At 39.5% G+C, this 14423-nt stretch overlaps 1 protein-coding gene across 1 annotated transcript; it reads left to right on the forward strand.

Annotated features, from left to right (window-relative positions):
• Window positions 1-107: 107 nt before the first annotated feature.
• On the forward strand, window positions 108-13304 carry LOC143852506 (BTB/POZ and MATH domain-containing protein 2-like). The gene is made up of 4 exons (XM_077361897.1): window positions 108-1137; window positions 4464-4812; window positions 12465-12741; window positions 12874-13304. Exons 1-4 carry the CDS (start codon window positions 743-745, stop codon window positions 13047-13049), a joined length of 1197 nt encoding a protein of 398 aa, XP_077218012.1. The 5' UTR covers window positions 108-742; the 3' UTR covers window positions 13050-13304.
• The last annotated feature ends 1119 nt before the right edge of the window (window positions 13305-14423 follow it).

Consider the following 14423-nt stretch of genomic DNA (forward strand, 5'->3'; position numbering starts at 1 on the left):
GATTGCTTGATCAAATGGACGGCCGAATTTGATCAAAAGCATGGCCCACCCACAGGCACCCACCCCAAAACCTAACCTAAAATTCCATCTTTCCCATTTTTTCATCTTTCTTCTCTTCTCAATTCATTCAAATCAATAAAAACAGCAATCTTGCCTAACCTTCTCTCTATATAATGCATTCAAAACCTCATTCAACATACCCACTTCCACAAATTGCCATCTTTCCATCAAACTTCACCCCACAAGATCACATCTATCAAATCCAAACCCTGAATCTCATTGCCTAAACTCCCAAACCCACAAACCAAAACCCTAGATTTCCTTACCTTATAAACCAACCCTTTCCAATTCAAATCTCACACCCTAAAAACCGCACAATTTAGAACCCTAATAAGTCACAAATTCGAACACAACTCATTACCCAATTCGAATCCCTCCGAAAAGAAACTCTTCAAAAACCCTAAGATCCCAATTCCACACAAACCCTAGATATCAAACACAAAATCAAAATCAACCCTACAAACTAGAACCTTAATAAGTCAGAATTCCAAACAACTCATTACCCAATTCAAATTCCTCTGAAAAGAAACTCTTCGAAAACCCTAATTTCCTAATTCCACACAAACCCATTTCCAAAACCCTAGATTACAATTTATTTCGTTTCCTACTGAAAATCCTAGAAAACCAAACGTATTAAAATCAAAATCAACCTAATTCAATTCAAGAAACCATTTTTTGTGAGATGGGCGTGGGAAGTGTTTGCAGGGAAACCTCAAAATCCTCATCTTCTTCATCTTCATCTATCACACAGACCGTTAATGGGTCTCACCAGTTTAAGATCACAGGATATTCTCTATCAAAAGGGTTAGGTATTGGGAAATACATTGCATCTGATACTTTTATGGTTGGGGGATACGCTTGGGCGATTTATTTTTACCCTGATGGTAAGAGCTTAGAAGACAAAGGGACGTATGTCTCTCTCTTCATTGCGCTTGCAAGTGAAGGAACAGATGTGAGGGCTCTTTTTGAGCTGACCCTTTTGGATCAGAGTGGAAAGGAGAGGCATAAGGTTCATAGCCATTTTGGAAGGACCCTTGAAAGTGGGCCTTATACGCTCAAATACCGCGGGAGCATGTGGTAATTTTTAGTTTTGGGGTTTTTTTTATCTCTCTATTGATTGTTTGTTTTGATTGTCCTGCTGTTCCTGTTTGTGGGTTTTGATTGCATATGTATATATTTGGGATTTTGGGAATTTTTTGGGATTTCGTTTTTTTTTTAATTTTTTTTAGAGATTCGATAGAGATGTTGGGTTTTCCAATGTTTGTTATTGCGCAGTTTGATTGGTTTATTGTTAGACATTGCGATTTCAGAGTCTGCCCCTCTTTCTTTTATCCATTTGGATGATGGTCGTGTTTTCAGGGTTGAATCGTTATTTTGGGATTCCTTTTGAGCTTTTGGTGTTTTGAGATTATATGTGTAGAAGATGGGGCAGTCATTCGATTATAAGCTCTCTCTCTCTCTCTCTCTCTCTCTCTCTCTCTCTCTCTCTCTCTCTCTCTCTCTCTCTCTCTTGTTTGTTTTGATTGTCCTGCCGTTCTGGTTTGTGGGTTTTGATTGCATACGTTTATTTTTGGGAATTTTGTGGGCTTTCACTTTTTATTTTTATTTTTATTTTTAGAGATTCCATCGTCAATGTCTGTTCTTGCGCAGTTTGATTGGTTTTGTTTTTAGGTATTGTGGTTTCAGAGTCTGTCCCTCTTTCTTTTATCCATTTTCACGGTGGTTGTGTTTGCGGGGTTGAATTGTTATTTTGGAATACCTTTTGTGATTTTGGTGTTTTGAGATTGTGTGTCGAGGGTGAGGCTGTCATTTGATCATTTGTGAGGTCATCACTAGTTGTCAATTTAATTTGGATGTGTCCTTGCTTCATATGATGTGAAATTGTATTGAAGCAATCAGTTTTATTGTCTTGAGCCTGGCCTTTTAGATTATTTCTAAGGGCGTAATGTTTTTCAGTCTTGAGCTTGGCCTTTTATATTATTTCTAAGGGCGTAACGTTTTTCAGTTTTGAGTAAAATATTTACTTGATTTGGAGAGATTAATGATTGGAAGTTTGTGAAAGGAAGGTCAAAGATCTCTTGGAAATCTTGGAATTGAATCATCTAAGGAAGTAGTTTGCTTTCGGTGCTTAATGTCTAGCTGGCACCCACATACTGTGATGCAAGATTTTGATTATTGGGAAAAAAATCCTTGGGCTCATCATTGATTGTGAGAATTATGAGAATCTACATGTTATAAAATGAACAATGAGACTTGTTTCTCTTTTCTTCTGAAAATGTATCCATATAAGGGTCTAGCAATCAAGGTCTCAAATGCTCAGTGAGATGGACGAGTCTGTGGGGATCATTGATTCATCATCTGGCTACTGATAGCAATGTGACAATGCTTTCCCCTGGTGTTATAATGCTCCTGTGGTTTTGTTTTCCATATTTGTGGGTAATTCTATAGCCATAGTGTTCTTTCTAGTGTCCTTTTCTGTGTTAAGTGGCAAACCTCTCTATGGTCTAAATCTCTTTGAATCCCTAGATACACCAATATCTCCAAGTTGACAATGAATATCAATGTAATTTACTTTCAAATAGAAAAGATATACTGGGTTCTTTTTTTTAATAGGAGATATATTGGGTTCTTTGTTGTTTGTCCATATTGATGGTAATTGTTTTTTTTATATCAAAATATATGTTTTGATAGTATTTTTTTGAGAGGCTACACTAATTAAAAGTCTACATTGTCAAAAGCATTGGTAGCCTAGCTCATTGGAAATGTTCAAACACGCAATACATGACTGGTAAATGCTCTTAACCTATTCCAAGGTCTCTGCCCCCAATGTCAAAAAATTCATATGAAGTCACCTTTTCTGTTCACTTTAGTTAAGCAAAATGATGGAGGAAGCTACAAAAGCAGTGGGCTTCTTCATGGTATTAAGGCAGAGAACTCAGAGTTTTAGGCATCTGCGGCTTGTAGATATACTTTGCTATTTTGTGAAGCCTACTTGGAGCAACTGAGAAGACTTGAAAGCATTCCTTCGGTCTACGAAGTAGTTTGGGGTCAACGAGTTAATTTTGCTAAACTGTAGCAATGGGGGTGGCAGGTAGGGTGGCGGAAAGCATCACTAACGTTCTTGGATGTAGGAAATTAGAAATTCCTAGTTAGTATCTTGGCCTCCAATTGCATCACCACTGAGGGCACAAGCTCAAGTTTTTGTTTTTTTAATGGTAGGAGTATATATTAATAAGCGAGAAGAAATACAAAGGAACTTTACGGAGATGGTAGGAAAGAGGAAAACAAGTAGAAAATACAAAAGTGAAGAGAAACTAAAATACAAGGGCCCTTAGGGAGCAAGGAAATCAAATATCTCCAAAGCTTCTCTACTAACACCCGCGTGCCCCAATCTGCCAGCGTCACTATTCGCCGATCTATTCACATGCTTAGAGTGCACATGAAAGTCAGCCACTCGGTCCTGAACCTCATCTATCATATCAGCAAATCTCCATGGATGGGGATGTCTACCCTCTATCCATCTGATTACGTTAAGCGAGTACCTCCACAATCAACCTGCTTAAAGCCCTCTCCTCGATGATTATTATACCTTATAAAACAGCTCTCAATTCGGCCTCATTTGAATCTGTGATCCCCATGGGTCCAGAGAAAGCCCATCTAGTCAGCCCCTGTTCATCTCTCAGAAGACCTCATTTCCCAGCTTCTTTTCAAAAAAAAAAAAAAAACCCTCATATCCCAGCTGGACCCGGGTTATCTAGTAAACCTGCAGTGAATAAAAATGCGATCTCTCTAGTAAACCTGCAGTGAATAAAAATGTGATCTCTCTAGTAAATAAACCTGCAGTGAATAAAAATGTTATCTCTCCAGTAAACCAGCAGTGAATAAAAATATGATCTCTCTAGTAAACCTGCAGATCACTCAAGTTCAATCATGGAATTACATTAAAAAGATGTACATAATAATAAAATATGAAACAATTTGAATTCATTTGTCTTCTGATTGTAGTAGCTACATGCATTTCTGGTGCATTTCTTAGTTCTTACATGATTAGTTCTAACAATAGAAGTGCCATCATCATTTCAAAAAAGAAAAAGAAAATGAAGCACTATTATTATTTTTTTGAATGGCAAATAAATTTCATTAATAACAGAGACCGAGAAGGTCCCTGAGGAGAACAATGCTTAAAATAAAGAGAAGTGCCATTATGAAATATGAATTCAGATTATATGGCCTAAATGGTTATGTTCTTCAAGTGTGTTATGCTAATTCTTCTCTTTTCCGTCGCATTTCCTCATTTATAATGCTTTCTATTGTGGATTTCTTTTAGCTTCCTCAAATTGCAACTAACATAAAAAATGATGCATGATGAAGGTTAGCAACATAATAAGTGTTGAATTGCGCAGGGGCTATAAACGGTTTTTCAAAAGAACTGCTCTGGAGTCATCCGACTACCTTAAAGATGATTGCCTTTCCGTTCATTGTAGTGTTGGTGTTGTTATGTCACATACTGAAGGACCCAAGATTTACACCATACCAGTGCCACCTTCTGACATTGGTGAGCATTTTGGGCAGCTTTTGGAAGATGGGAAGGGCACTGATGTAAATTTTGAAGTTGATGGGGAAATCTTTTCTGCGCACAAGTTGGTACTTGCTGCTCGCTCACCTGTGTTCAGGGCACAACTTTTTGGCCCAATGAAGGATCGAAACACGGAGTGCGTAAAGGTTGAAGACATGGAGGCTCCGGTTTTTAAGGTTGTTCAATGCCTTCCAGCCTATTTATAATTGGATTTTCAGATTCTGTCAATTCGCTTGAAAATTTCAAATCTGTTCTTTCATATCATATTTTGCTTTGGGTTTCTTGTTGGGATCCTGTATATATATGCACTAAAATTAGTACTTGGAATTATGTGCTTCCCACAATTATGCCTGCTTTGTGTAGAAAATATATTAATGTTATTGAATGTTACATATCAACCACTTTGACGCATCAAGTAATTCAAAATTGGCTGGGATCAATAGGGTGAGTGATAATTGTCTGAGATTCAGGGCTTCTTTTAATATGGCTTATTTCTATTAATTCACCTTTACGAGTGCTGGAAACTTCTTCCGGCTGTGGTTTTGTTCTAGAGACCCGCATGTCTGTATGTCAAGCTGTACTTCTGTTCTGTCTTTGTCTCTCTCTAATGACATCCGTGTAGTTTTTGTGATATAGCTAAAACAGTTGTGCTTACCATTAATTGAACATAGAGCTTTGCCCTACATGGTCTTGTCTTGTTCTGTGTGACATTTCTTTTCTCCTGTTTGCTTTTGACTACTTTAGTTGCTGAGGATCAATATCAGCGCAAACTTTTTTGCGGGGCTATAATTAAAAGGGGAAAAAATTGAAAATTCGTGGGAACAAACACGTAAATTTAACATTTATTCGACCATATATCAGTTATAAATCAGCTATTTTAGTTAGTGAACTAAAACAAAAGAAACTAAAGAGAGCAAAAAACCAAGCCAACAAATGAGTCTCCTTTGTTGGCCACTTATAACCATGGTTTTAAATTTCGGATATCAGCCTGGACCTAAATTTAAAACCGAAAACCAAAAATTAAAAATTTCGGCCGAAATTATAAGATTTTCACCGAAATGGAAATTGCCACCGAAATTTCATTTTTGACTGAGGACGAAACCGAAATTTCAAACCTTGCTTATAACAACAACTTGTCATATATTGGTGGTGTGCATGACGAGGCTCTAGACTTGTTGATCACCTCATCAAGGAAGAGTGGGTTTGTTTAGGTCAAAGTGACAAGGAGCCATGCTAGAAGATTGGCTCATCTCCTATCGCTTTTCAACACGTGAGAAGATCCGCTAATTCGGTAACAGATAGTCTAGCGAGGGATGGAGATTGTAAAGAATCTCTAGCATTATTTGCTTCCCTTCCTCCATGAGTTGATGTAATTGCGTGGTCCTAGCATTTTCTTCTTGTAATTTTGTACTTTGACCATCTCAGTCTTTTTTTAATAATATTTTTGGCTATTATTCACAAAAAAAGTTATTGGAAATGCCTCCGGAAGGTGGGAAGTGCGCTTCTGAGGAAACGTGTTTCGGAAGCGGAAAATGCCTTGCTTCCCAAAAATTGGGTAAGCGAGTTACCCCAATTTGGATAGTGCGTTTTTTAAACGCACGGGAAGCGCATTTCCCCAATTTGGGAAGGTTCTTTTCCCCAATTTTCTATATTTTTTGGCCTAATTAATATAATAATTCAATTTATATCAAAATCATCAAAGACATGGGTAACTGCAAGCGTGTTCTTGCTGCAAGGTTTCTTTTCGTTGTCGGTTTTGCATGCCATTTGAGATGTAGGAAATAGTTGGACTTATGTTGTCCTAGGAATTAGAAGCCCCCCATCCCAGAGAGTACAAAATCCTCTCATCGTGTTCCCATGTCTTGGCTTTTCACGAAAATCATGAATGCCATAATTGATTCGAACCTTGTCTTGCCTATTTCTACTACTCTGCTGTTTGTTACTAATCCGGAAGGAAAAGAGCAACAATGTGTTTCATCGGAGGCGGCTATGCCAATGATAGAATTATTGAAGAAATGTTGTGGAGAGGTTCCTACTATTCAAGTTGGACTTAATTTTTTTCCTCTTTGGTTCACATGGGTGTGGAATAAGATATAAGCTGTTCTGTTCAGATAAAGTCTATTGCTCTGGTAGTGTGTCAATCACAGAATTGTGATTTTTACCTTTTGTCCTTGGAACAATGGAGGGGCCATTCAAAAAAAAGAAATTGAGAGTGGGAAATATATCTCTCATTCTAAGAAGATGGAAGGATCATTCATCCCAAAATAGATCTCTCATTGTATAAAGATGGCAGCACCATTCATACCAGAAGTATGCTTTAAATACAAATTGACTTTAAATCATTAGTTTATTGTTTGATTATTGGTGATCTCTCGTTTGATTCTTGCTCAAAACATCTGAACCTCTGAAGACACTAATTGTGTTCATGGATTTGTATGTAATTTATGATGGTTGGATTCAAATTGCTTATGTTGGTGACAAACTTGAATTTACTTGTTTTTAAATTTTGTCATTTGTTCAATTATTTCACACTTCCCTTGACACTTCGTCGTCAATTCCCTTCATGCTTCCCTATCGCAAATCCCCAACCCTTCACGCTTCCTGCCTTCCTAAGAGCCTTCTCTTCCCTATTTTGCTTCCCACACCCCGGCAACTATGGTTTAGCTTGCCCTTTTATTTTTGTTCTTTTTTATTTTCTCATCTTATCTCATTTGTTATTATTCTGCTCTTCCTAGCAGGAATGCAAGGGCCTTTTAATGAACTCATCAAAGAGGCCGAATGATGATGAAGGTTACAACTCCACTTTTATATTGGGCTAAGGGCTGTGTCAGAATCTTCCATTGACATGGAGTTGATTGGGGCCCTAGATGGAAATGTCAGGGTACGGAATGTGGTACCAGACTCAACTCCCACACTTCAAGGGATGCCACTATCATCCCCCTCGACCTCCATCCATCCTTTCGACCTCTCAAGACAAACCAGCTGTGGAACTATCACCAAGAACACCAAATCCAGTGTATGGATGGAAGACCCCTCCGTCTTGTCCCTAGCACACAGACTGATGTTATTAGTTAGAATGTTGAGGCTAAAGTACAAGTCGATGACCTTTGGACTGCGAACTAAAGACCTCCACTATCCATTGTTTCAAAACCCCCTCGAGTCGACTACCTTTTGCCTTGGCCTCGTTCTTGTCCGAGTCCGCTTTTTGTTCTACTAAGTCAATTAAAACTCCTTTGACTCTCCCAATTTATGACACCTCAACGAGTACTAAGCCGTGTCAATCGAGTACTTGACGTGTCAAGGACGCGGTCCAAGTCGACTAGGTTTTGCTTTGGCCGTGTTTTGACCTGCATTTGTGTTTTGAAACACTGCACTATTAATAAAAGCATTAGAGCAACAGGGGAAGAAATGACTACTATTTTCAAGATCATCGATGGTTGGGATTAGATTGGACTGATGGACGAAACTCTCTATAGTTTTTCTGTTGCTTGTCAACTAGACATCTTATTCATCATTTTCCTAACTTTCCAACAAATAATCAAAACCTACACCTTTGGCTAGAAGCTCTTGACCTTTACCAACAAAGTTCTTAGGTGATTAGGAACACACACACACACGCACACATATAGGCACACACACACACACACACATACATACATACATACATACATACATACATACGAGTTTTTATATGGTGTAAGGCCTTACAATCATACGGTAGAGGTACCACCCTTGATATTTGATCCAACTGCAGCTCACTTTTGAGAAGCTGCTGTTGGATCAAATATCAAGGGTGGTACTTCCACAGTACAAGGGCCTTATTGTTGTAAGGCCTTACATCATATAATTTCTCCACACGCGCGCGCACACACACACACACATATATATGTATATATATATATATATACAGGGAAATTGTATCCTTACTCCTTTTTAAAGCTAGTTTTTTTTTTTTTTTTTTTTTAAATTGACAATTTCATTGATACTATGAAAATTACATTGGGGACCAGGGGTCCCTACTTGCATTACATAGAATCAAATAGGGTGGCTAGGAGCATGCTCCTAAGCCCGTAACAAACCAAAAAATCTTCAGGGTCAACTATTACAGTGAGGTCTATACTACCATACACTGCCACCTTGTCGAGCAACTATTTCGCTTTCCTTTCGAATTCTTCATCCACTACCCTTTATTTCTTGAGGTCCCTTGCTCATCTTTTCAAAAGCAGGGAGGAGACAAGGCATTCATCAAAACAGACTTGTCATCACTATCTAGATATCATTCAGTTTGTAGTTCTGGTCAAGTCGTCAAAACCGAAGGAACCCCTCCATGCTATGCTGGATCTGGGACTGGCAAGAAAAGGAGAGAAACCTCCGCAATCATATTCAGGAATTCCTGAGATTCGTTGGTTGTAGACTTTTGTTCCACCAGCCGGATACCCACCGCCTTAGTCTCGTCCCATTTTTGCCTCCACACAACCCTTTTTCCAAACCCAAAAAACCTATAGGGAGAGTGCCTGGATAATCAGAAAATGGTTGACTTTTAACAGAGTAATCCCACAGAGCCTATACCCAGTGAACGGTCCGGGTTGAGGCTCTAGCCTGAGAAGCTTCCAGAACGCGTAAAGAGAGAATAGCTGTCTTCCTGAGCAAGATAATTCTCCTGGATCATCAGGGGCTGCCATTCCTCCTTTGTTAATGGTAGCCAAGAAGAAGAAATCTATCTTTAGGCTTCAACGTCTCTTAAAAAATGAGGTTGGGCGTACCTTTTAATACCAAACCCAAGACCTTGAAGCCTCCGCTCCTAGAAGAAAGCGTTGTAAAACTGAAAAGACAACTTCCCAGCTACCGAGGAGATAAGATAATCAATACATCCATAAACGCTTTAATCACTATAATCTCCTTCAACCTCAGGATCCACGGCTACTGAGTTAGCTATAGATGGGGCCTATCCTACCAAACTTGGAATAAAATTTTAGGAGCTTCAACAATCTGCTGTTTATCTTCCTTGATTCTTCTGGTTTTGAAATCAAGATACTCCCCAAAATATTCATAAGGAAATTTCCTTGTGATCTTGACCCCCTGGCTAGGGGATTTAGGCCATTGTGAGAACCGCCAGGGGCATGATAGTCAAAACTCTTCCTGGCTCTAGGGTGAAGACAAAACGTATTGGTATTAGTGAAAGGTCCAACCAGCGAAGAAGTTTTCCACCTAAGGCAGGGTATTTAGGCAAATCCTCTCTTCAGGTCCCATCACACCTTTTTCGAGGCAAACCAACGGCACATTTTTAGGCATCCCAACATAAGGATTTGAATTTGAATTCCATATAGGGCCCAACGACTCGACAGGCAAAGGCCTTTTACCCGCTGGAGATCGATCCGCCGGCAAGGAGGACCCGATCCAGGGATAACGGAATCAGAATTTTCCTTCGAAAGATCAACCCCAATGGTAAGGGTCTAGTCTAAAATTTTGAGTTTAACGCAGGAATTACGGAAAGCCAGCGGGGGGCTAGAATCTTGGCCGAGACGTAACTCATACAATTCTGGTGGTTGCCCTCCATCTTGGTTTCTACAACCTTACCAAAAAGGCCCCCTAACGCCTCCACCGTTGAAACACCCCATGCGTGCAATGAGGTGCCATAAAAGTGAACCCAAAGGGCTTTCTCTCCTTGAATAAATTTCTTTTTCCATGGTGAGAGAGAAAGCAACTGGTTATCCAAGGCCGCAAATCCCTTTGCGAGGATCTATAATGCTTGTGATTCTGATTCAAACATAAAAAGAACTTCATTCTTCGCCAACATAGAAGGACAATGTAAAGATGCGATTTCCTATGACACTTGTGCCCATTTCCAGAGCTCCTGCAAGGTCTCATTATGGTTTTTTCCCCCTACGCATATCCACTTTCCCGCCCGAGATAGATAAAAGTGGAACCCTTGAACTTTTGTGGCGATAAATTTTACCCGAATCAGCCAAAGATCATCTTCACCACCATTGGATTCTAACCTAGATGATGAGCTAGCACGAGGAACCCATTTTGAGGGGGATCTGGTCCTGTGACACCAGCGACAATCATCCCGCCATCTAAAGTTAAGATATTGACAGGGAGAGCAAATCCATGCTCCTGATCTATTATCTTGATCATGCTTAGTTCTCCCTATGGGTCTTCCCTCCCCTACCCAAGATGTGCGGGGTGAAGGGAGGAGATTCAATCTAGCTTGCGGACACCTTCTACATCTAATCCGCCATCCAAAATTATGGTAGCGACAATGAAGGCACTGCCAATCCTCCTCCCCTCCCCGCCCCTTCTTTCGGAGATTCATAGTCCTATGGTCATCTATTATATTCAAACACATTAGATGATCCACCAATAGTGTGGCAGACTGGCTTGCTAGTGATTTATTATCAATAACATAAGTTTATCAAAATCCAAAAGTCCCTTTCTACATATGGTTTCTATCCATTTAAATGAAAGACTCCAAGAGAAACTTCGTTCAAGCTCCCCTTTACCGCTACAACTGGTTGCTTACCTTTCACTACCGCTTATTCCCGCTCTGGGTAAATTCAAAGTCTACCGCTGCCGACTGAAAGCTGCTTGCTGATGGGAGTCTTCGACTTTGCATCGACGATAGAGCCCTCAACAAGGTAACGATCAAGAACAAGTACCCAATCCCTCTCATTGCGGATCTGTTCGATCAGCTTCTTAGCTAAAACTGAGGAAACGTAATAAGTAGCTATTACAGGACTGAGGACCCTGTAGGGGGATGAATTACTCAACAGCTTTGACTCCGATCTCCTCTTTCTTGCTCCCCCTATTAGTAAGCCTATTAGAGTCAGGGCAGGTTGGCTTTCCATCACTTCGTTGATCTTTATGCCGAAGACCAATTAGCAGCCGAGGCATCGAGTTCCTCGGTCCTCCGCCATGAGCGTTGGCCCCCTGGCGAGGGCGCCGCTATGCCCCGCTGCTCTGCTGCGGCCGGCCCCCGGACTATGCAAAAGAATCGAGTCGTATTGAGAAGTTGTTCAGTCGATCGTCGTGGGTTGGCCCATCTACAAGTTGAGAGTGGGTGTAGTGCCATTATTGAACGAGGGTATAGGAATATATCGTTTCCCTATCTTTACTCATGTATACATAAAAAATATATGTATGTATGTCGGAATGCATATAGATATGCATGTGTGAAATTCTGTTAGAGATGGGAGAAAATTTTTGATATTTTATTGAGGTTTGAGTTTTTTCTCTTTGTCTTTGGTTTACCTGTTTGCTCTCATTTTAAGAACTATTTATAGACTTCTATCAATTTCTGTTGCAATATTTTGCCGACTGCAATGAATGTAAGGCTTTGGGTTTGGAGACATCAGTTACCATGCATTATGATTGGTTTGGTATAGTAGGAGAGTACTGATGGATAGAAGAAATGGCAGTTTTGTTTGGTAAATTGTGGTGTAGATTGTAATGAAAGACTGATTCTGTTTAAAGATGATGTGCCAAAACATGTCAATGGTCTAGTTTTCTCAGCTTTCAGCCCTTTTGGTGGTTTAATTTTATGTTTACACTTGTTTAGTTCTCTTATGTCCTAAATTGTCTTTTGTCATAAGTAGTAGTTAGGTCTTTTCCATGTATTTGGGAAGCATATAAAAGGCCATTTCCCTCTCACAGTTTCCACAATATAAGTCCTGCTGCCATAGAAGAGTAGATTGACATCTTTGGTTGTCTCTATAAACAGTTTCCACCAATTTTCTGAGACCTGGATTGTTGATTTGATCTCCTATTTGAATTTTCTTGGCAATATTTGAATGTCTGATGTGATACATTCCTGGTTTACATTTTACAGGCCATGCTTCATTTCATATACTGGGATGCCCTACCTGACGTGCACGAGCTTACCGGTTTAAGTACAAAATGGGCTTCCACATTGATGGCACAGCATTTACTTGCGGCAGCAGATCGGTATGCATTGGAGAGACTTAGGCTGCTCTGTGAAGCCAAGCTTTGTGAGGAAGTTGCCATAAACACAGTGGCCACCACTTTAGCATTGGCGGAACAACACCACTGTTTTCAGCTAAAAGCCATGTGTCTCAAATTCGTTGCCTCGTTTGAAAATCTGAGAGGTAATTTGGTTGTCATTTCTTCATTTTCTTGTGATCAAAGCTTCTGAATGCAACTTCAATTTAGAATTTATACTTTAAGTAGCATCAGATAAGAAAATAACTAATGGTTTTACTGTTGGATTACTGCTACAGCGGTGATGCAGACCGATGGGTTCGAATATTTGAAGATGAGTTGCCCATCTGTCTTGACAGAGCTTTTGGAATATGTGGCAAAGGTCGCGAAGAATTCCATCATCATTTCTCGGCACACGAATGAATCACTTGATGGTTGCGATGTCAATGGGAGGCGTATCAAACAACGGATATAAACCAACCCAAATTGCAATTCGGTAGTAATCTCTTGTCCAGATGTTTAGAATTATCATCATTTGTTCTTTCTTTCTTTTTTCTTTTGAGGTGTAAAAGTAGTAATATTGTTGCATGGGTTGACTTAATGTGGAGGTTTTCATGAGAATGGGACCTCTTATACTGCAGGATTGTCTTTTTCACTATCTGTCTAAAACCTCTACAAAAACTCTAAGCAGTATTATGCCTGTGAAGAAGTTTTGATTGTTGCTTGTGAAGCTTGTTATGTGACCCAAATCAATTTTAGCTCCTAACCTAAATCAAGCTTGAGTCACTTATTAAGCTGCTCCAATACCCTATACTGAAATTTATGCTCTCTTGGATGTCTTTCTGTGTTTTTGGGTGCACTTTGGCAATTGCTTTAACAATAAATGCATGGGTGCTTAGCCTGGCTCGGCCAGCAATCTAGCCTGAAGGAAAGAAAACTTAAAAATCCCAAAGCATACACAATTAGGTACATTCTCGATGAGTATAGAAATGGTGAAGTCTAAGACCATGTTTGGCATCGATGAAAAATTATTCTATGGAAGATTCGTGGGTCACACTGTATGAGGGACCTAGAAGGAAGTATAGTCCTTTAATCTCATTTTTGCAAAGGCTCCCTTCACTCTTGCATTCCTCTTAGAATTATTTCCACACCCCTTTGCATTTCCTAAAAAATGACTGCATCAACCCCCTTTCTGTTTCCTTTTGAAGATGAAGTCATTTTCAAGAAAAAAGCAAACAGGGGGAAATAATCTCCCAGATGAGAAGTCGGGTGCACCCACAACGACATAGTGGGTCCCACTTTTGATTGATCCAAACCGTCCATTTGACAAATCTTGCATTAGATCATCTCTTGTAGCCCCAAAAAATAACACCAAATATTATATTAATATTAAGAAGCATACAAGGAGGGGGCTGAGGTTGCCCACACAAAAGGCCTCTATGAACACCCCATTTAGCCAAACAATGCACTAATCTGGACCTTCCGTTTCCCTTTGATAGGACTTATAAACCATTTCAATTCCCAAAAAGCTCTCTCCATCGCCATCCAATTAAAAAAGGAAAAGACTAGGTGAGTTTGTCTCATTGACAAAACAAAACATTGTGGTGCAAATATCCAAAAAAAAATGGGGAAATGATATCAGCACGACCACGTTTTAATAATTGCACTAGCCCATCTTGTCTTTTATTATTTAAAGAGTTGTCAAAGATTATTACAGTTTCAAAAAGCTCTCACAAGTCACAAGCCAATTAGAAAAAGAAAAGATAAGCTGCGTTTGTGCAATTATTAAAACATGTTTGTGCTAATATCATTTCCCAAAAAAAAATGTTCATAAGAGGATCTAACCATC

Source organism: Tasmannia lanceolata, unplaced genomic scaffold (assembly GCF_043159265.1).
Source record: "Tasmannia lanceolata isolate RefF3 unplaced genomic scaffold, GAP_Taslan_0.1 ptg000019l, whole genome shotgun sequence".
Classification (NCBI taxonomy): Eukaryota; Viridiplantae; Streptophyta; class Magnoliopsida; order Canellales; family Winteraceae; genus Tasmannia; species Tasmannia lanceolata.

Coding starts and splice junctions, on each gene's coding strand:
- LOC143852506 (XM_077361897.1), top strand. CDS start 743: ATGGGCGTGGGAAGTGTTTGCAGGGAAACCTCAAAATCCTCATCTTCT. Junction 4,813..12,464: donor TGGAGGCTCCGGTTTTTAAG/GTTGTTCAATGC, acceptor TACATTTTACAG/GCCATGCTTCATTTCATATA. Junction 12,742..12,873: donor CTCGTTTGAAAATCTGAGAG/GTAATTTGGTTG, acceptor TTACTGCTACAG/CGGTGATGCAGACCGATGGG.